Source organism: Hermetia illucens, chromosome 2 (genome assembly GCF_905115235.1).
Source record: "Hermetia illucens chromosome 2, iHerIll2.2.curated.20191125, whole genome shotgun sequence".
Classification (NCBI taxonomy): Eukaryota; Metazoa; Arthropoda; class Insecta; order Diptera; family Stratiomyidae; genus Hermetia; species Hermetia illucens.
Genome location: NC_051850.1, coordinates 181646898 through 181667925, shown reverse-complemented (window position 1 = coordinate 181667925; position 21028 = coordinate 181646898). Strand labels below are relative to the sequence as shown.

The window sequence follows — 21028 nt, the reverse complement described above, 5'->3', positions numbered from 1 at the left end:
CACCCGAGACGTACAAACTACCTTCATCCAGATCGAGCAGGCGGCGTTTGGCGCGAGATCTTGGGTTGCACATCAATGAAGGCAAGACAAAATATATGGTGGCAACGTCAGCACCGAAGACGAATCAACCAACAGCATCAAACCGCACTGGTCAAACACAAACACGAACAAGAATAAGGATAGGAGAATACAACTTTGAGACCGTTGACAATTTCTCCTATCTAGGGTCGAAAATCACAACCGATAACAACTACGATGATGAAATCCGCGCACGGTGGTTGTCAGCCAACAGAGCCTATTTCAGCTTACAAGGACTGTTCCGCTCGAAACGTCTCACCATAGGGTCAAAGCTCTTACTGTACAAGACTATGATCTTGCCAGTCCTCATGTATACCTCGGAAACTTGGGTTCTTAACAAGAAAAATTGCGGACTCTTGGCCGCGTTCGAGAGAAGAATCCATCCGAAGAATTTTTGGCCCCCTACATGGGGATGGACGATTCCGTAGTCTACACAATGACGAAATCTATGAGCGATACCATGACCGTCCGGTTGTGGATAAAATCCGGCTCAATAGGTTACGGTGGGCGGGTCACTTAATCCGTATGGATGAGGATGATCCCACCGGGAAAGTCTATAAGGGCAATATCTATGGTTGAAAAAGAAGACGATGCAGACCCTGCCTAAGATGGAGCGATGGGATGTCTGGAGTTCCTTATTGGGGCGGGCCTGGACCGGATTCCGGTTGTTGCGCCGTTGATGATGATGATTTGCGTGAAATTGGGAGAATGTAAATATGGTTTACCGTTTTGCGGAGTTAAGTGTTATCAGGACAATCTCTTGGCGAAGCAACCTATGTTATTAAAAGAAGGGTGCCGATGGATATTTTGGCAAGTGAGAGACATTGTCTGTACGAGAAAGGGGAATGAATCTACCTGAAAAGGATATAGAACACTGAAAGGTGACTAGGCGGGAGTCGCTGGAAAAGTATCAGCGACAGCGGTATGACTCGCAGGGAGTTTGCTGGACCCACAGTCTCATTCCTTGTATGGAGGAGTGGATTCAGTGGCGACACGGCGCGATTGACTACCGCCCGATCTAATTCTTGCCAGGGCATGGTGGGTTCCTTTGGGTGCGAAGTGCGGAAGACTTGGCCGATAGAACTGGAGTCCTTGCCGCAAAATAGTGGGAGAATGAGGAAAGTGGGGGTGTTATTAGTGTGTGAGAATCGGATATACCGCCGCAACCTGATGCTGAAGGGTCTTTTTAAAATTACCACCTCCAGCTATAAAAATAAAAAGGAAAACTCAAAATAATTTCCGTCAGATTGTTGCTTACGCGGAAAACATGGCTTTATCTTTCATATCTGCAAAGGAAAGAGCAGAGGTCCAAGGCCTTATATGCGCTGTAGGGTCTTGACGAAAGCTATATTCACGAAATTTTATAGCTTCAGGTTGGCGGGCGATAGGGTGGCGCTTTCTGTAGATTATCAGTTAATGGCTTGGGTAGAAGTCTCAGGCAATAAAGTATCTTCTCAAATGCTACAATGAGTTCGCCGTCTTCTGAATATCGACTTGTCTGGATTTCATAGATAGGCACGGGGGGGACGTAAAACAACAGATATAACCATGTAGGGTGTGATCATTATTTGATATGATTACAACAATTGGGCCTATTTGATATTCACAACTTTTACAAAGGATAACAAAATCGCTCTCGTCTGCTTTTATAAGGCCCATTGTGTAAACGCGTACTCTGATGTCATTACCCTTTTCCTCCAGCGTAGTATGTTATTTTTTATTTCGCTGCTTTCTTTAAAGTATGAAATAAGCCAAAGCCTATCGAATTCCGAGAACTTTCCCAAAGTATCCGCTTTTGTATGGTACACCAAATTTAATTTCACTTCGAATCTTTTCTGAATTATATAAAGATCTTTGTTTTCCTACCGAAACGTCTCACTTTTTAAACTAAAAGCTTAAGATAAAAACAAAGAATTTCTTTGTGAATTTTCGCGTACTACCCCACGTACTCACATACGTTAATGTCGTTAATATCATCATGACCTTTGTGAATATTCTTATCAACTTGTGGAAATATTACGTCAGAGTCTGGTTGGGCGTCTTGGAATCGGAACAAACTCTTTTCATTGTTGAACGGCAATTTGTCTTATTATCTTTTGCCTGGTTCGCATATGCATGAGAATTACAAAATTTCAATAGTGTTCAGATAAGCGGTGGAGGTTTACCTCCGGATGTCTTCATTGAACACTTCTTGGGTCTTCCGCCGCTTTGACTATGGCACATGCCAACAGGTGTACTATGATATTATACGTAGGAATGCCATTGTGGTGTAAAAGATATCGAAATAAAAGAGCTTAGGTATGTTGTTTGGAATATATGAGGCAGCATGAACAGGTAGGCAAAAAGTGTAAGATATTTTCTTTAATATTCAAGTATCTCCGGAAATCTTTGCGCTAATAGAGCAGCTTATGGTGAAAAGGGGAGCAACGTGCAGGAAGAGGACGGAATTCTGTTCTCTTTGGTCCAGACGAAGATTTTTTGACGTTTATGGGAGCCATCGCGTGTGAAGGCCGTTTTTTTCGCTTTCTTTAGAATTTTTTTCGTGAAGAACTGGATAAAGATACAAATACGAATTTTTCACCATATATTTATTGATATCTTGAGCATGCGTAATATTTTTTCCACTCGATAGCATAGTTCATTATTGAAATACAGAGCAATTTATACAGCCATGCCCAAAAAAAGGTGTTTTCCTGCTGCTACGTTACAGGGCGCTGCAATCGTCTTAAAGAAAAAAGTAAACGGCATTTTAACGTGCAGATTTAACTACAGTCCTCAAACTAGGATATAATATTAAAAACTAAATTTTTGGTGCCATGTTTAATTTTTTGTTGTTGTGAATTTTGGTGTTTTTTCGAGGCTTCTTTAATGAATAAAAAAAATCTACTGAATAAATCACAATTATCCTAGTTTGCGGACCGTAGAAATATGTTCTGAATAATTCGTGAAAATTTCAAAGAATTTCTTCTGATAGATTTTGAGCTATGATGGCAGCCGATTTTCAATATGCAGTTTCGAGAAAAACGCATTTGAAGAGTAGAATACGATTTTTAGCCATAAAACCTTAACTAACCATTAATTCGCTATACCTAGTCCATAAACCTTAGGTTTCTTGAGGAAACACATGTACAGGCTTGGCTTAAATTCTTGACCTTTCAGCGAGGTCATTCGAACGTCATTCGGACCGATAAATACGCGCTTTATTATGGCGATCGACATAGATCTGGTATGTGACTTATTACGTGTTTAACACTATAATTTCCGAACGACTCCGAATATCAAAAAATCACTTTACCCATATATTCTACACTATATCTGGTTACAATTGAGACCAAACAAAAAAATTCGATTCCCCGGATTCGACACACGGGATGACCCCCTTAAGTATTCTGTTTGGATTCTGCATAGAGTATCTGCCTGTGATGTGAAAAGTTTTCACTTGCAACAGAAAATGCGCTTTAAGTTTGATGAAAGGCGGATCCTATTATTCTCGAGCGAGTCAAGTCTCCTCACTTCACCTACACCCCAAAGGAAGAGAGGAGAGGAAGAGGAGATATTCCTTCTGAAAAGCTTGGATGCGGAGGAAGAGCCTGATGAGGTGCTAAAAATGCTCCGGGAAACAGGAACTGAGGTCAACTTCCTCTTAATGTCGTGTTTTAGTACGAGGAGATCCGTTTCGGAAAAAGGAATTTTGCGCACTTCCTCGTGTAGATAAGCCTAGAGAACCGGGAAAGCGATCCGATCGGCATCAGGTCGCTTAATTACCAGGCAATTCATTTTAAGCGCCTGCTGAGGGGCGAAATAACTCGGTGCCGAGGATGCTCCCACCGCTGGTCACTCGGCAGTGAACTGTCAAACGGCCTTGCGATGTGTAAAGTGATTCAAGCAGAGCGCAAAGAAAAAACCTTATGTGCAAACTGCAGAAGCATTGGGCATCCGGCTTTTTACCGTGGATGTCCTGCATACCACAATGTCAAAGTCACAAAGCAGCAGGCGCCGAGATCGGTCAAAATTCAGAAGCTGTCGGCGGTGTTGAACAGTACTGTCCCTTCGGCACCAATTGTTCCAGGGATCCCGTTTGCAGAAGGGGGAACTAAGAAGCCTCAACCGGATGCCTATGCAGTGGGAAACAATCGAGCCAAGTTCAAGGGGGAATTCTTTTCTCTGTCTACGATACTCGAAGAGAACAGGCTACATTCATTATTATATTATAGCTGGCGACTTGAATGCTAAGCATACTTTGTGGCTAAACGCTACAAGCAATCCCAGAGGGGTATTCCTCAAATCTTGGATAGAGCAACACCCGAGATAATATAAATGTGAATTATACGGGTCAGATAGTCCAGCTTGGCCCAAGACAAATTCCTATCTGGGTTTGTGCGTTGTCGACGCGCGCCTGAACTTTAATTTTAGGAATCCTCAACGGAAACTACAGGCTCTTCCTTACGATAGCGACCATAACGCTATTCTTATCGAGTTTCTGCTGAAGCTGATCTCATACCGAGTGATCTGCCTGGTTAAGTTGTCTCATGTGTGGAGTAAACTTCCATATGTAGAAGGGTAGACAATAAGAGATCACCTGGAATGGAAGGCATTCCCAACGGGGTCCTCACGCATTTACCAGACAATGCCATTCGTAATTATTGCATATTGTTCAATGATTTATTGAACAACTGCTTCTCTCCAGGGTAATGGAGGAAGTCCCGAGTGTTCCTGGTCTTAAAGAGCGGGAAGGGTTCCTCTAGTCCTAAGAGCTACCCTCCAATCAGTTTGCTGTCTAATATCAGCAAGGTTGGTATTGAAAACCTTCAACGGGCATATCAAGAGGAAGTAAATATTCTCGAAGCCGCAATTCGAATTTGGACCTGGACATTCGAGAATAAATGCAATAACGAAGGTAACATCTGATATTTGCTGGTGGATTAACAATGGTGAGTGCGTAAGTGCTTGGCTTATAGACACGGAGAAGGCCTTTGATATCATCTGGTTGGATGGGTTGGTTTTCAGGCTCCTGAAGGACGAGTTTCCCAGCCACCTCGTAGCTATGATGTGTAGTATGCTGTATGGTAAGTACTTTGTCATCATCATCAACAACGGCGCAATAAGGAACTACAGACATCCCGGTTTTGCGCTGAGGTCCACCAATTCGGTATCCCTAAAAGCTGTCTGGCGTCCTGACTTACGCCATCTCTCCATCTCAGGTAGGATCTGCCTCGTCTTCTTTTTCTGCCATAGATATTGCCCTTTTAGACTTTCCGGGCTGGATCATCCTCATCCATACGGATTAAGTGACCCGCCCACCGTAACCCGTTAAGCCAGATTTTGTCCACATAGTATCGCTCATAGATTTTGTCGTTATGTAGACTACTGGATCGTCTATCCTCATGTAAGGGGTCAAACAATCCTCGGAGGATTCTTCTCTTGAGCCCGGCTAAGAGTTGGCTCAGAACCCAAGTTTCCGAGGAATACATGAGGACTGGCAAAATCATTGTACAGTAAGAGCTTTGAAGTCCTTTGTCATCATGGACAGAAATCTCACTATAAGCAAACAGTGACTGCGCCTACACTTTTCGCAGTATTTGCTTGCGAATTACTCAACTTGTTCAAGTTTGATAAATCCCCAAGAAGTCGTTGGTTGTCTTTGCTGACGATCTGATAGCCCACACGGCATATAAGAAGGTTACTGAGGTGCAACTTGAACTTCAGACATAAAGTTCTTTACGGACAACTGCCGGATAAAAATCAACGCTGAAAAGTCTGAAACGATTCCTTGGCGTAAACCAGTAGAAACTTAAAAAAGTAATTGGAGAAATTTCCACATTGTTGCAAACGAGGATAGTTCTGAGCGCATTCCTCATAAGAAGTGCGGTAGATATCTGGGTGTGCGTCTTAATGAGCATCTCCAATTTAATGAGCACATTAAATTGCACAAGCGAAGCACAAGGCATTCATGTCCCTTCGAAGACTCGTTTATGCTCCACATCTTAACCGGAAGGTGCTATCTCACTTTTGTTAGACCGATGCTCACCTACGGTTGTCCTATCTGGTTTGATTCGAGTGCTAGTCAATGGAGAAAATAAGGATCTTTGAAAGGAAATATCTGCGTGCTTGCACGGGGCTTAATAGGACTGCTTCGCCAAACTATGAACATTATGGAACTAATGAGGAGATGTATGCAGCTGCTGTGCCGAGAATTGACACAGGTATCATCAGACTAATTCGGAATCATATAGTGCGAACCGTTTCGTAGTGGGGGAACCTCTGCTTTTCGCAGCTGCTCTACCCAAATGATGGGTATTTCTAGAAAACTCTCACGACAGGCTTCATTCCCCTCGAAGCATTCGTGTATCTTAAGAGGGTTGGTTTAATTATTGATTCTACCAGTGCTTCGGCTATGATACATAGCCGAAATAGGCGGGCCACGGACAAAAGGATAGAATATCCCCCGAATTTGACTGTGGGGCTCCGTAATTCGACTGGAGATATTCCAGAGGAAAAGCCATTGATATTAAGCGGGATGAAAGTCCTGGGGGTTTAACGTGAGTACCTGCCGTGAAGGCATAATCCCACGGTCCTCTTCGGACACGGATTGATTTTGGGACCACAATCAGAGCCCCGCCATGCAAGCACAGCGGTCCTGGTTTATACTTAGTGCAGGCTCAGCATTCATACCAGTGGATGCGAGGCCTATCTAACACCTCTGCCGCAACTAAGGGGTATGGTACCCGAGTTGTGCAGCGCAACTCCACGCTCGAGCTCCGAGGAGCTCTGCCCGCGATGTAGGCATAACCACAACCACCATGAAACTCCCACTAGGGGGCCAACCGCAAATAACCGGGCCGAGAACACATCCTCCAGAAATTCTCCTGGAGCATATGCTCTCAGAGGGCCATCCCGGTTCCCATGGTACCAGATAACCTCCGGTGAGGCTTCGTGGCAGAGCCACTTCAGATGAGTCCCTTGCAGACTAGGGTTTGATCGCCCTCTTCGAGTACTTGGGGACGGAACTCCCCGACGGGTTATTAAGCGGGATGAAAAGCATAAAGTCTACTTGGAGTAACTGACATTGAAATGCGATTAACTAAAACAAAAAATCAGAAAAGGAATCCATCGACCCCGCCGTTCATATAAATTCACTTTATATGATGATGACGTCATACATGTCTTGAGTGTGATAAATTTACCTGAAATGCGAAAGTTTGACCTTTCAAAACTTTGTTAATAATAGTCGGATTGCTTTCAAACTTTTCATGATTATGTCCTATGCTATCATCAATGCTGACGTCTCCTGCACTCCTAAAACGAAATTAAGGAGGGCTTTCCTTATCTCCCCTATGTTTCACCTAAGTTCAAAAAAAAAATAAGCTTCGAAAAGTACTAATTGAGCCCTTTCATTCGATATTCTACATGACCATATTCTGTGAAAAGAAAATTTACACCCTCCTTTCACATGTATGGGGAGTCCCCGTTAAAATTCAACACCAAATGGCACCACTCATTGCATATACAGGGACACGTAAACCACATTTTCTCACTAAATTTCGTAACATTCGGTTCAGTCGTTTCGGAGTATATCGGGTGTGACAGATAGACAGACATAGGGACATTGAATCGATTTTAATAAGGTTTTGCATTTAAAGGAAACCTGGGCACGGACTATCCTAAGCCATTGCTTACCAAACTAAGATTCCAAAGTCTGCTAACCGGCGAGAAAGCAATATCGTATGAGAGCTGTAGAAGAAGCCGGTATACTACCTAAAAGCAGACAAAGGTAATGCGATTGTAATTATGGATAAACAACACTACGACAACCTAGTAATGGAAAAGTTGACGCTGCTTTGAATTAAGGAATCCATAAAACGGGTAGAGAAGGCCCAAAAGAATGCTCTCCAGTGCTTGATAATCCAGCCCAGCTCCGGATGCCAAACCCCTCTTGATCCAGAATCCGAGGCCAACCAAAAATACACAAAGGAGGCAATGATTTGACTGAGATTATTACTGATTATTATCGATTCTAACTCCTCTACTTACAACATTGTGAAGTGGTTGGTCAAGGGATGTCAAAAATTGGGGTCTACCAACGGGAAACAATCTGAATGAAAATTTTTTCACATTCAGGGGAAAATACTTCAAGACAACCTCAGGTGTAGCGATGGGCAATCCTCTTTCCTCACTCCTAATCTTTATGGCATCACTGGAGGACAAAATAGAGCAGGATGGATAACTGTCAAATATGACGTACGTGGATGACATTTTGGCACTGATCCCAGAAACAAGTATCAAAATAATGTTGGATAATATCAACACGGTACACCTTAAAATAACCTTCACTTATGAGATTGAAGTTAATAACCAATTGCCTTTCTTAGATATATTAAGATTTTCCAGACTTTTCAAAAATCGATACCGCCACAAAATAACGTGTGACCCTTCTTCTGCTGAGCCTCCACCCAAGTAACTTACTTTGCCGTTGAAGTCATCATTAATGCGTTAAGCCAATAGAAAAACCACAACAAGAATATGGAAAATTGCCTGAAAAACCATGTTGAAAAAATTGAGACTTTAGGCCTAACTCCAGCGGGTCTCAGTGAAAAAGCACGAGCCCCGTGCAATTTTATCAAGTGCAAAGCGACCATTATTGGCTGGTTGGCTTGGTTGCTTGATTACTCCGCTCCTCCACCACCGAAAATTAGATGTGTTTATTGTCATTATTTATTCTTAACTTTGCTGGTTCTGTTTACTTTATTTTGTTTTTATCTATTTATTTTTTCCCAAGTTGCTCTGACTCCTAACAAAGCCCCGGCGGATGGACGCTTGCATCGCTATTCGTATATAAAGTCGAAGACACCGTGGGAAGTAGAATTATTCATAAGTTAGGCATTGTTTCAGGTGGATAGATCTTGGACTTTGCGGGCTCTCCACGGCTTAATCATAAAAATTGCAGCCTCGCGAATTGTTTCGGTTGTTAAATTGGGCGAAAATTCGCCAATGTTGAGGGGTACACTGTGATTGTTCGGTTGATGCAGAAGTTTCTGAACTAGTAACCCACAAAAACGCGAGTTTAAAGTGAAATTAAAGCAACTTTGCGGAAATGGATCGGGTGAAAATTTTGGTAATTAACGCTGGTGTGGATATGATCAAGAGATTTTAAGTGAAGTGCATTCATTAGAGGTTTGGTGTGAAGTTCATGGAACATAAAATGCAGCAGATAGTTACTGAAGATATTCAGCGATAATATTAAATTTTCATATTTCCTCATCCGTGTCTAGTGGAAGAATGGATAATCAGGACCCCGGTTGAGATCCTATTCAATGTGACTTTGTGCCATACGAAACCTTCGTAATCGTACAGACTTCAAGACATGAATAGGATATAAACTGCTGTTTTTTTAATAGAGCTTGAAAAGTCTGATCTAAATTTATATATATAGTATTGACGTCACAAATCCATATGTGGATCATAAAAGTCAAGCAGGCTCCCTCTAAAACTTCCCGAGAGGCTATCCTCTTTCACGAAGGAAGTTCTCTGGGAAAGCAATATCTGCCTTCAGTAGATTTTGAAGGTTTTTGGAAGTACTTGATAGCCAACTCTGCCTCCTTCGTATCCTTCCTAAATCAAGTGGTTACCGACTCTTTTGTTGGTCCGATATACACCTCCGGACAATCTGAGCAAACGATTTTATATACACCACTCATTTCTTCTACCGTTTTCCGCTCCTTTTCTCAAAGTAGTCTTCTTGAAAAAAAAGGATAAATCCCACGTGGAAGCAGCCTTCTATGGTGGTCCAAATTTTAAAAAAATGAACTTATTTCTACTTTGTTTGCTAGTTGCGCTGTGCATATGGTTGTCCTTCACTCCTTAATGGGGTATAGCGCGTCAGCCACACCTATGCGCCATCAAACGCGGTTACCTAAACTGTCCTTCAGCTTCCCCCACGACTTTCTGAGAAGCTAGCACTCCTCCTCTACTGTTTTACGTCAAGCGCCTTTAGGACGACCACTAGTCAGCCATCTTGGAAGAGTAATTGTCACCCCTCCTTAATGTGTGGCCTATCCACTGCCACTTTCATTCTTCAATTAGATCGAATACGGGTGCCAAACCTGTGCAAGTTCTTCGTTTGAAATATTGTCAGGCCAGCGTTCTCCGATATGACGCAGGTAGCTATTGACGAAAACTTGGAGCTTTTGAGTAGCAGTTGATTTTACTCTTCATGTACTGCACCCATATAGAAACACAGATAGAACTTGATCCTAGGGTTGAGATAACTGCATTTTCAGATTTTAGACAGGTCAGCGAAAGCGTATCTAGTGCTATTAATGCGTCGGGAAATATCTAGTTCGGTACTGCCGTGGCAGAAACCACGCTACCTAGATATACAAATTGATCGACGCTTTCGATGCTCTGCCCATTAATGCAGATAGAGAGAGTACGTTGACCCGTCAGACTGGGAACTTCGGTTTTGCTGGTGTTTTTCTGTGAGAACGATGAGATGTCATCGTCCATCGAATTTCTCCACGTTCAGAACGTCACCGAGAACAAGAAGAAATAATGTCGGTGACAGGATGCATCCCCCCTGGACTCCGCTTTCGACCTTAGAATCCTCCGAGATTTTACTTCGTTGCAGCGCGTGATATTTTGCTCCATCATAAGTCGCCTTGATCATAGCTATTAGTTTCTCCGGAATACCAATCCTACATAGCGCATCCCAGATACACACCCTGCTGGTGTTATCGGCAAGTCTATCGAAACCGATGAAGAGCAGCAGTATCCGTAGGGTGTTGTAATGGTAAATGCAGAAGAATCCGGAGCAGAAACCAATCTGCTTTTTGCCGATCAAATTTTCGAGACATTCTTTGATGTGTTCCAGAATTGTTTTAGTTACTATCTTTGCGATGGCACACAGACGCCCCTTCAATTGTTGCACCTAAATTGTATGCTCTTTTTTGGAATCTTAACGATCATCCCTTCTTCCACTCTCTCGGAAAGCTTTCCGATTCCCAAGATTTCCGTACTAGTGCAATCTGCAGTAACTGCAAGTTCAGCAATAGATAATTTTGTGTGGAGCTATCCAATGAGCACAGTTCGCATGATATGTGTGTGTGGTGTTTTTCGACTCCTTGGCCTAACTCCATAGTGTTTTCTTAATAGTAGGGTCACCTTTTACAGGGCCTGGTTACTGTACCATCTAGTGTACCGTCCATGAGGATACCTGTTCAAATAAAGTTAAATAAAGTTAAAGTCAAATAAAGTTAATAATAGACGCTGCCTCACCCCTGCCCTGGGAGCAGCGTAACCGGAAGTAACGACAGATGGTAATCACTCCACTTAAATATAATCGCAAATACGTAATGGGTACGAATTATATTCAAGAGAAATCCTTCATAAGACTCCCAGCATCCTCAACGAAAAATTCATTTCGGCCTGGTTTAAGTCTGGATCTGGGGAGGTTGGAGAGGTCATGTAATACCTTTTCTGATAATTTGCTACTAAGATAAGCGAAGAGTGTACTACCCCCAGAAGTTTTCTGTTAGACTGGTCTTGGCTCCAAATTTGCCGAAGGGGCTACCAAATTCTTTCCCCTCTTTCTTCCTTTCAAAACTTGGGAATATATATGAAAACGTGGAGATGAATAGATGCGCTACCCATGGGTGCAGCGGAGGAGTTAGCTTACAAAATTGGTAACCTCCCACCTCATTGATGTAAGGTAAATACTGAGTAATACTTGCTGGGGTTGCATTTGCCATAAATTACAGCTCCAGTGAAGCCTATATCAAATTTCATTAGGTAATGGAGAAATTTCATGCAGAATCTGATAGACCTCGGTCTCAATTAACAGCGGGAACTACTGATTTTACGTGTCCAGTACTATTGTTTTAGACAACGCTGTCACCAATCTTCACTTCCTCAATACTATTACTGCAGTGAAACAGTACAGAGTTCGTAAAGGACTTTCTTGCATATTCCTGCGAGGTTTGTTATGCACCTGCTCCTGAAGTCAAATCTGCAAACCTTATTTTCATTTCCAAACTTTACGATCTAATCCGAATTGGCCGCGTTTCTTTTAGAAGCTCTTCTTCGGCATTGGTCATTTGTCGTACAAACTGGGTGTTTCTCACAGAGGCTGACCAGTTGGTAAAGTTTCCTGCCACAAAATTTTCCGCGCGGTGAATAGCTCCATGTGAGCGTCTGATGTCTTATAACAGGTTTTTAATAACATCTTCTGACGTTCATATTAATAACAGGAGGAAAACGATAAGATGCGGCTGGGTGGCTGAAGATGACGGGCAACAATTTCAGTGTACCCCGCTTGGTAGACGAATTCGAGAGCATCAACGAACGTCTCAAACCTAAGATTTACCGCAGTGTTGTCCCCTCAGCAGATCTTTATGGTTCTGAGTGTTGTCCGAATATGAAAGACAGTGAACGGCGCTTCGCGGTAGTGGGGACAAAGATGGTCTGTTGGGCCAATGGTGTAACGCGCCATGATCACATCCGAAATGAATCTGCGATCGATTTAGGATTGCAAGAGAGGTGTCCTGGTCATGTAATCCGCTTGCCAAGATTGGTGTGAACGTCGAAATCAATGGAAAACGACCAAACGGCTAGCTGGAATAAGCATAGCTTGATACACTAGATAGTAATTTGAGAGCTTCCCGTCTCTATCTGGATTAAGCGTATGTCCGACCAAAATGGCACAACTAATCAAGATGAGCGAACCCCTCTGCGCCGTTAAATTTCAGATCCCATTTCATTGGGTCTAAGATTTTGCTAAGGACTCGAATTTCGGGAACATTGACATTTTGCTCTCGGGCCTGATTTGTCATCCGCGTCTTACAGCTTTAATATAGGATCGAGCGAGTTTAAGTTTTATATCCGAGTATATATGTGAACTTTACCTTTTGTTTCTCAAAATTGTCAGCACTAGATATAACGTTTTGTTAGGAGGCAAGGTGCGTCTGTTGATTTCGTTCATTTTGTTGTTGACTTTTGTGAGTTGCGCCTTAGTATACAAAGCTCCCAACTGTTTGAGGTTGTAATAATTTAGTATCGTATTTTATCTGATTGCCCTTTTCCTTCTGGTTTATGTCACGAACAAGAGGAAGATCTTGTTTACTTTTAGGCCAACTCTCTTTCAGGATGTTTATATTGCCGGCACAGACTACTATCAGAATGATGTGCACAGTAATCTACCTTTTAGATCCACTGGAATTTTTCGTATTATCTACTTCCAAGTGTTTTTGAATAATCTTGAGGCCAATCCGCACACGGTTGTTGTCAGCCAACAGAGCCAACGTCTCACCATAGGGTCAAAGCTCTTACTGTGCCAGACAATGATCTTGCCAGTCTTCATGTATTCTTCGGAGACTTGGGTTCTTAGCAAGAGGAATTGCGAACTCTTGGTCGCGTTCGAGAGAAGAATCCTTCGAAGAATTTTTGGCCGCCTACATGAGGATGGACGATTCCGTAGCCTACATAATGAAGAAATTTATGAACAATACCATGACCGTCCGGTTGTGGATAAAATCCCGCTCAATAGGTTACGGTGGGTGGGTCACTTAATCCGTATGGATGAGGATGATCCCACCCGGAAAGTCTATAAGGGCAATACCTATGGTAGAAAAAGAAAACGAGGAAGACCCTGCCTAAGATGGAGCGATGGTGTAGGTCTGGAAGCCAGACAGCTTTTAGGGATTTCGAATTGATGGACCTCGGCGCAAAACCAGGATGTCTGGAGTTCCTTATTAAGGCACGCCTAGACCGGATACCGGTTGTTGCGCAGTTGATGATGATGAGGCCAACCGATCGCGTTGCTTTAATCCGGAGTGTGTACCGAAAAAAGTCTGGCAGTTGGTTTTGCAACTTTACTTGAGCACAGGTTGACGGTAAGCCTAATCAGCTTCGCTGGAACTTCAAATTCAGCCAATATTTTGTGAAGTACTGAGTGATCCCTGATGCTATATGCCTTTTTGAATCCAACGAACATCCACATTTTATTCCCAACACTTCTCCATAATTCACTTCTCTGAGAATATCTGATAAATCGCTGACTTTTCAAGTACAAATCCTCCCTGTATTGGCCAACAATATTTCTGAAGAATAGTTCCATCCTTCTTTGGATAATTTTTGACAACACTTCGAAACATGCACACAACAACGATATCCCGCTCTAGATCCAGTAGAAGAATTTGTGACCTTCTTTAGAAATAGGGTAAATGACACTTTTTGCCAGTTTTCCGGGGTATTTTCGTTACGCTAAACAATGTATTGGACTAATAGAGCTTGGTCGCTAATCCTAAATTCCTCGCTTTTATTAGGTCCAAATTGATTCCATTCACATCTGGCACTTTGTTGTTTCTCAGCGTTTTTGGTGCATCCTTGACTTTTTCGAGTGGTATCAGATAAATATTCTTCGGCCGTCTTGATTGTATCTTTCAATTGACTCCACTGCACATCAAGGTTTTCGACTTCCTAGTGTGTTGAGTATCGTCGGATTCATTTTTCGAATGCCCGATATATTTTGATGCCATTTCTTTGCTCTGGAGAATTTCATTATGGAACTTGATTGCTGGGATGACCGCGCTACTCCCATTATTCGCTATCTGGCATTTATATCTGACGAGAAAGTGGTCGCTGTGACAATGCGCTCTCCCTTATGAGCATATGTCGAGGATGATAGGTGCAGCTTCTGTCCTAATCAGGACGTAACTAATCTGGTTGAACGTCGTCCCATCTGGAGAGATCTACATTGTTTTCTAGAATGTACGACGAGGGAGCAAAGTCGGTGCCAGAAACACACTATGAACCCGCTCCTAATCTCGATCGTTGCATCGTATATCGACTGTCATCCCCAGTAGTTCCACGGTTGACCAGCTCTTTTCCGATCTTATCGTTGAAGTCACCGAGCAACTTTCAAAGCTAAGAAACTATACCTCTCCCCTTCCTCATACACACTCATATACGTTTTGTGGAGGACAGGTGCTATCACATGTGATTGAATTCCTGACTTTCTTCCGCTTTTAAAAATGGTAACCGATTGAACGGTACAATGGAGCCACTTCTCTGCCTAACAACATCCAACAATTCAACCTGTTCGAGGAGTATTCTAAGAGCATTAGTTCTGAACAGAAAGCGCACGTTTCAGGTTCCAAATCCGCAATCTATTGCCATAGTCGTCGTTGCATTTCCGATCCGATCTGAGGCTCAGCTTCTGGTTCATCATCATCAACGGCGCAACAACCGGTATCCGGTCTAGGCCTGCCTTAATAAGGAACTCCAGACATCCCGGTTTTACACCGAGGTCCACCAATTCGATATCCCTTAAAGCTGTCTGGCGTAGATATTGCCCTTATAGACTTTCCGGGTGGGATCATCCTCATCCATACGGATTAAGTGACCCGCCCACCGTAACCTATTGAGCCGGATTTTATCCGCAACCGGACGGTCATGATATCGCTCATAGATTTCATCATTGTGTAGGCTACGGAATCGTCCATCCCCATGTAGGGAGCCAAAAATTCTTCGGAGGATTCTTCTCTCGAACGCGACCAAGAGTTCGCAATTTTTCTTGCTAAGAACCCAAGTTTCCGAGGAATACATGAGGACTGGCAAGATCATAGTCTTGTACAGTAAGAGCTTTGACCCTATGGTGAGACGTTTCGAGCGGAACAGTCTTTGTAAGCTGAAATAGGCTCTGTTGGCTGACAACAACCGTCCGCGGATTTCATCATCGTAGTTGTTATCGGTTGTGATTTTCGACCCTAGATAGGAGAAATTGTCAACGGTCTCAAAGTTGTATTCTCCTATCCTTATTCTTCTTCGTGTTTGTGTTTGACCAGTGCGGTTTGATGTTGTTGGTTGATTAGTCTTCGGTGCTGACGTTGCCACCATATATTTTGTCTTGCCTTCATTGATGTGCAGCCCAAGATCTCGCGCCGCCTGCTCGATCTGAATGAAGGCAGTTTGTACGTCTCGGGTGGTTCTTCCCATGATGTCGATATCGTCAGCATAGGCCAGTAGTTGGGTGGACTTGAAGAGGATCGTACCTTTTGCATTTACCTCAGCATCACGGATCACTTTCTTGAGGGCCAGGTTAAAGAGGACGCATGATAGGGCATCCCCTTGTCGTAGACCGTTGTTGATGTCGAATGGTCTTGAGAGTGATCCTGCTACTTTTATCTGGCCTCGCACATTGATCAGGGTCAGCCTAGTCAGTCTTATTAATTTCGTCGGGATACCGAATTTTCTCATGGCCGTGTACAGTTTTACCCTGGCTATACTATCATAGGCGGCTTTAAAGTCGATGAACAGATGGTGCAACTGTTGTCCATATTCGAACAGTTTTTCCATCGCTTGCCGCAGAGAGAAAATCTGATCTGTTGCTGATTTGCCTGGAGTGAAGCCTCTTTGGTATGGGCAAATGATGTTCTGCGCGTATGGGGCTATCCGGCCTAGGAAGATAGCGGAGAATATCTTATAGATGGTACTCAGCAACGTGATACCTCTATAATTGCTGCACTGTGTGATATCTCCCTTTTTATGTATGAGACAGATAATGCCTTAGTGCCAATCGTCAGGCATTGATTCGCTGTCCCATACCTTGAGCACAAGTTGATGAACCACTTGGTGTAACTGGTCGCCAACCAATTCGGCTGTAATTCCATCGGCTCCTGCCGACTTATGATTTTTTTAGCCGATGAATTGCACGGACTGTTTCTCCTAAACTTGGTGGTGGCAGTATTTGTCCGTCGTGTTCAGTTGGCGGGACCTCCAACTCGCCCATGTTCTGGTTGTTCAGTAGCTCATCAAAGTACTCAACCCATCGCTCTAATATGCCCATTCTGTCGGAAATAAGATTTCCCTCTTTGTCTCGGGAGGATTAGCATCGAGGTGTATAAGCCTTCATCCTGCTGACTTGTTGGTAAAACTTCCGCGCCTGGTGCGGTTGCTCCCTGTGCTTTTCTAGTTCACAGACTTGTTAGTTCTCCCAGGCTTCCTTTTTCCGTCTGTGAAGTCGCTTCTCCGTTCGGCGAAGTTCGTGATAAGTCTCGGCGCGTGCCAGCGTTCTTTGAGAATGCAACATTACTCGGTATGCAGCATTCTTCCGTTCCGTTGTTAGCTTACATTCATCGTCAAACCAGCCGTTCCGACTCCTTTTGCGGCTGGGGCCAAGTATGTTTATGGCCGTATCCATGATAACGTTCTTCAGGTGATTGTGAAGGTCATTTGTTGATGCTTCATCTTCAGGTCTTCTGGTTCAAACACTTCTGGTTCCAACACAATAATATTCTATGGTCAGGTAGTCAGAATAGACCCAAACTGAAGGATTAGTTGTGTCATCATTGTTATGCGGTCCAGGCAACTCGCTGTTTACCCTGTCTTCACTGTTCTTTTGCACTGCCCAAAGTTTAGGGGGAAAGTTCTGGGGGGTGTAACGTGAGTACCTGCAGTGAAGGCATAATCCCACGGTCCTCTTCGGACAGGGATCGCTTTTGGGACCACAATCAGAGCCCCACCATGCAAGCACAGCGGTCCTGGTTTATACTGAGTGCAGGCTCAGCATTCATACCAGTGGATGCGAGGCCTATCTACCACCTCTGTCGCAACTAAGGAGTACGGCACCCGAGTTGTACAGCGCAACTACAGGCTCAAGCTCCGAGGAGCTCTGCCCGCGATGTAGGCATAACCACAACCACCATGAAACTCCCACTAGGGGGCCAACCGCAAATAACCGGGCCGAGAACACATTCTCCTGGAGCATATGCTCTCAGAGGGCCATCCCGGTTCCCATGGTACCAGATAACCTCCGGTGAGGCTTCGTGGCAGAGCCACTTCAGATGAGTCCCTTGCAGACTCGGGTCTGATCGGCCTCCTCGAGTACGTGGGGACGTGAGGGGGGGGGGGAGTGATAACATTAAAAATACAGCTACAGGCTGGCTCTCAATCTCTTGTTAACGTCTTGAATGAGAGGAGATTGGAACACCCCATAGTCTTGCCAGCAATATATGTGTCATTCAGGTGTTTTAATCATAAAATCATCATTCTTGGCATAAACTCTAAACGATAGGAAGTGCCTGTTTTTGTTTTAATCTAGTTCTGATATTTCGGTGATCAAGTTACAATGATCAAGTGGATTCAGCGATAGCCTCTTAATCTCCCTACCCCAGGTTCGAATTCCGCAACGTCATGGATGCCTTTGCTTGTCCTTGTGCTCTCCCGTTGTTCCAGGTTTACTTCTTGCACAGAATGCAGGATGATGATAGTGAAGCTAATGCACAGTCTCATTGAAAATTAAATAGGAAAAAGAGACTGTGCAGATGCCTGATACTTCACAAAGGAGTGCACATGAAATTTGTATTAACTTTTATTCAAAAAAAAAAGATTGTACAATTCAATAAATTTAAAATTTTTTTCAACAGGGCACCTTCCTTACACTATTAGTGGTTACTCATGCACGACCTGAAGCTGCCAAAGCAACAGAAAGCATAAAGTCGGACCAAGAGCCAGCAGCAAGTGGAAGATGTATAAAATCTTTTATCTAAAAATTGTTTCATAAAAATCTAATCTTAACCCACTTCACTATTACAGTTCTCGATTTAAGCAGTTTATTCTTCAATAAATATCCATCGTACGGGTCGAGATATCCAAGCAGTGGTTACTACCCCAGCAGTGGTTACTACCCTAGCAGTGGATACTATCCAAACACTGGTTACTATCCAAGCAGTGGGTACTACCCAACTGGTGGGAACTATCCAACCGGTGGTAGCGGTTACTATCCTACTTCAGGGTATTATCCGAATACAGGAAATTATCCAAGCAGTGGGTACTACCCCTCGAGTGGGTACTATCCACCAGGAACTGGAGTCGGTACTGGACCAGGATACTATCCTGGCGGAACTAATGTTTTAGGAGGAGGTTACGGCGGTTATGGAGGCTACGGTGGGTCTGGCGGTTTGAAGTCATATCTTGGGTACTATGATCGTAACTACTATGGACGCCGAAATCTTGGATTCGGTTACTATCCGCACACTAACAGTTTGGGCTTTATTCGAAGTCGCTCCTCATTTCCTGAACGTGTATCCGGTTACAGGGGATATAATTAATAGATTTCTGAAAAATCTTATGATTAATGTTGTTGAAGATTGTTTTTGTTTTTTGTGTTTTTAACTTTTTTCGATGCTATCTATTGTTTATGCTAAGTGCGAGGCTTTCCACCTTGTGATTCGCTCTAGCGAGTACCATTCCGTGCATTTAATTCTGGTTTGTTCGTTATTAAAGTTTTTAAATTATTTCATGCCGAAATATTTTAAATTTGTCCTTCGTTAGTCAAATCAAAATAATCAACTATTTCCGTTTTCATTTTGAGCTTTATTTCCAGCATTACTCACCAAACATGTGTGTATCTAAATTTGCCTCTGAATTATCTTTAACTTCACGCCATCTGACTGTCAGAGTCTCGAATTTGTGTTTTTGGATACTAACGAACGCTTTAAGATAAAATTGTGCGCCTGGTTATATGTACATAGTCTGGAATCTACTGGAAAATTGAAACAGAAAAGATTTTATCTTATCCCATGAAAATATTTATTTCATTTGTATCTAACTTTCTGTGTGTATCTTTTGCTTATTGTTTATTTATTTAAATTTTTGATGTGATTTCTCATTTATGATTTTCCTTTTTAATTCAAATGAGATTTCATTCCAGGAACTGGATATCGATACTACGGATAAATAAATCTTTAATATGAATATTTTATTATGAATCCATTTGTAAAAAGTTTTTTGAAAAGAAATAGATATTAATTCCAATCTAATCGTTTGCTTTACCTTCTCCTTTTATCAGTGTATTGTATTGGGAAGTCGATTACAATTTTATTAGGAATTGATAAAATTCGCCTTTCTGATTCGCCTCTAATTGGCAGAATATCCACAACTATGAAGTTTGGTAAGTTTAGTTCAGTTTAGTTAACTGGGAGGAGCCGCAGCTCCGAGCACTCAGGCCATTGTTAGGCCCATTGTACTATCCCCGTAAGTTGTCTATTCAATGGCTTCCCGCCTATGGTGTTCGCAGGCTTTAGTGAATCTGAGAACATTCTCCAGAGGCAGAGAGTGTGCAGATTCTTCATTGAAGAAAACCTTGGCAAGGTGTCTTCGTCTGTGATCTGCGGATGCCGGGCAGCTGCATAAAAAGTACAGGGCCGTCTCCTCCTCCTCCTCACATTGGCTGCACATAGCCGAAACCACTACCACAATCTTTTCCATATGGTAGTTGAAGGAGCAGCGTCCCGTCAAAAGCCCTACTAGGGTTTTCATGTCCCACTTCTTAAGGGACAACAAAAATGCCAATCTAGTGGCCCTACCCTCGTTCACAAGGATTTTGGCTTGCCGGCAAGAGTCCAAATTTCTCGACTCGGTTGCGTGAATACTTGCAATTTCACCCTTCAGAGTAGACTTGACAGTAGATGGTCGGATTCCAAGAGCTGGTTCTGGGCCCACCATTGTGGCGAGCCAGTCTGTCAGCCGTCTCATTACCGGCGATGTTAGAGTGCCCCGGCACCCACATCAGCAATGTTTCGTTCAGTCGGCCAAGTTTCAGCAGCACCTGATGGGCAACTCCACACCAACTGGCTTGATATGTCGTTGCCATTTAGTGTTGATAATGCCGCCCGACTGTTGGAACATATTCAAATGGTACGACCCCTCCATTTTTATCGCAGACATTCTTCTGCTGCCAATGAAATGGAATATATCTCCGCCTGGAATATGGTCGTCATTTTTTCGGGGGGTCGGGCCAGTTATATAATCAGATTCTCCGAGAACACCGCTGCGCCCGATTCATCCTCGATAACTGACCCGTCGGTGAAGATTATTAGGTCTGTAATCTGAAAAGACTCAGGCCACTTGTCGACCATTCTTCTCTTTCGGTGATTACGATAGTGTATGTCTTTTCAAA

At 43.2% G+C, this 21028-nt stretch overlaps 1 protein-coding gene across 2 annotated transcripts; it reads left to right on the top strand.

Annotated features, from left to right (window-relative positions):
- Positions 1-8925: 8925 nt before the first annotated feature.
- On the top strand, positions 8926-19884 carry LOC119648256 (prisilkin-39). 2 transcript variants are annotated; one of them, XM_038049901.1, is made up of 4 exons: positions 8926-9190; positions 18495-18597; positions 18664-19045; positions 19781-19884. In XM_038049901.1, exons 1-4 carry the CDS (start codon positions 9170-9172, stop codon positions 19821-19823), a joined length of 549 nt encoding a protein of 182 aa, XP_037905829.1. In that variant the 5' UTR covers positions 8926-9169; the 3' UTR covers positions 19824-19884. The 2 variants fall into 2 exon arrangements, with proteins under 2 accessions (XP_037905829.1, XP_037905828.1); XM_038049900.1 differs by lacking the exon at positions 19781-19884 and having other exon boundaries at positions 18664-19229.
- The last annotated feature ends 1144 nt before the right edge of the window (positions 19885-21028 follow it).

Bases quoted from the DNA above. Each gene is read 5' to 3' on its own strand.
- LOC119648256 (XM_038049900.1), top strand. From the start codon at position 9,170: ATGGATCGGGTGAAAATTTTG. The intron at 9,191-18,494 runs GTAATTAACGCT...TTTTTTCAACAG, and splicing joins TGGATCGGGTGAAAATTTTG to GGCACCTTCCTTACACTATT. The intron at 18,598-18,663 runs GTATAAAATCTT...TCACTATTACAG, and splicing joins GCCAGCAGCAAGTGGAAGAT to TTCTCGATTTAAGCAGTTTA.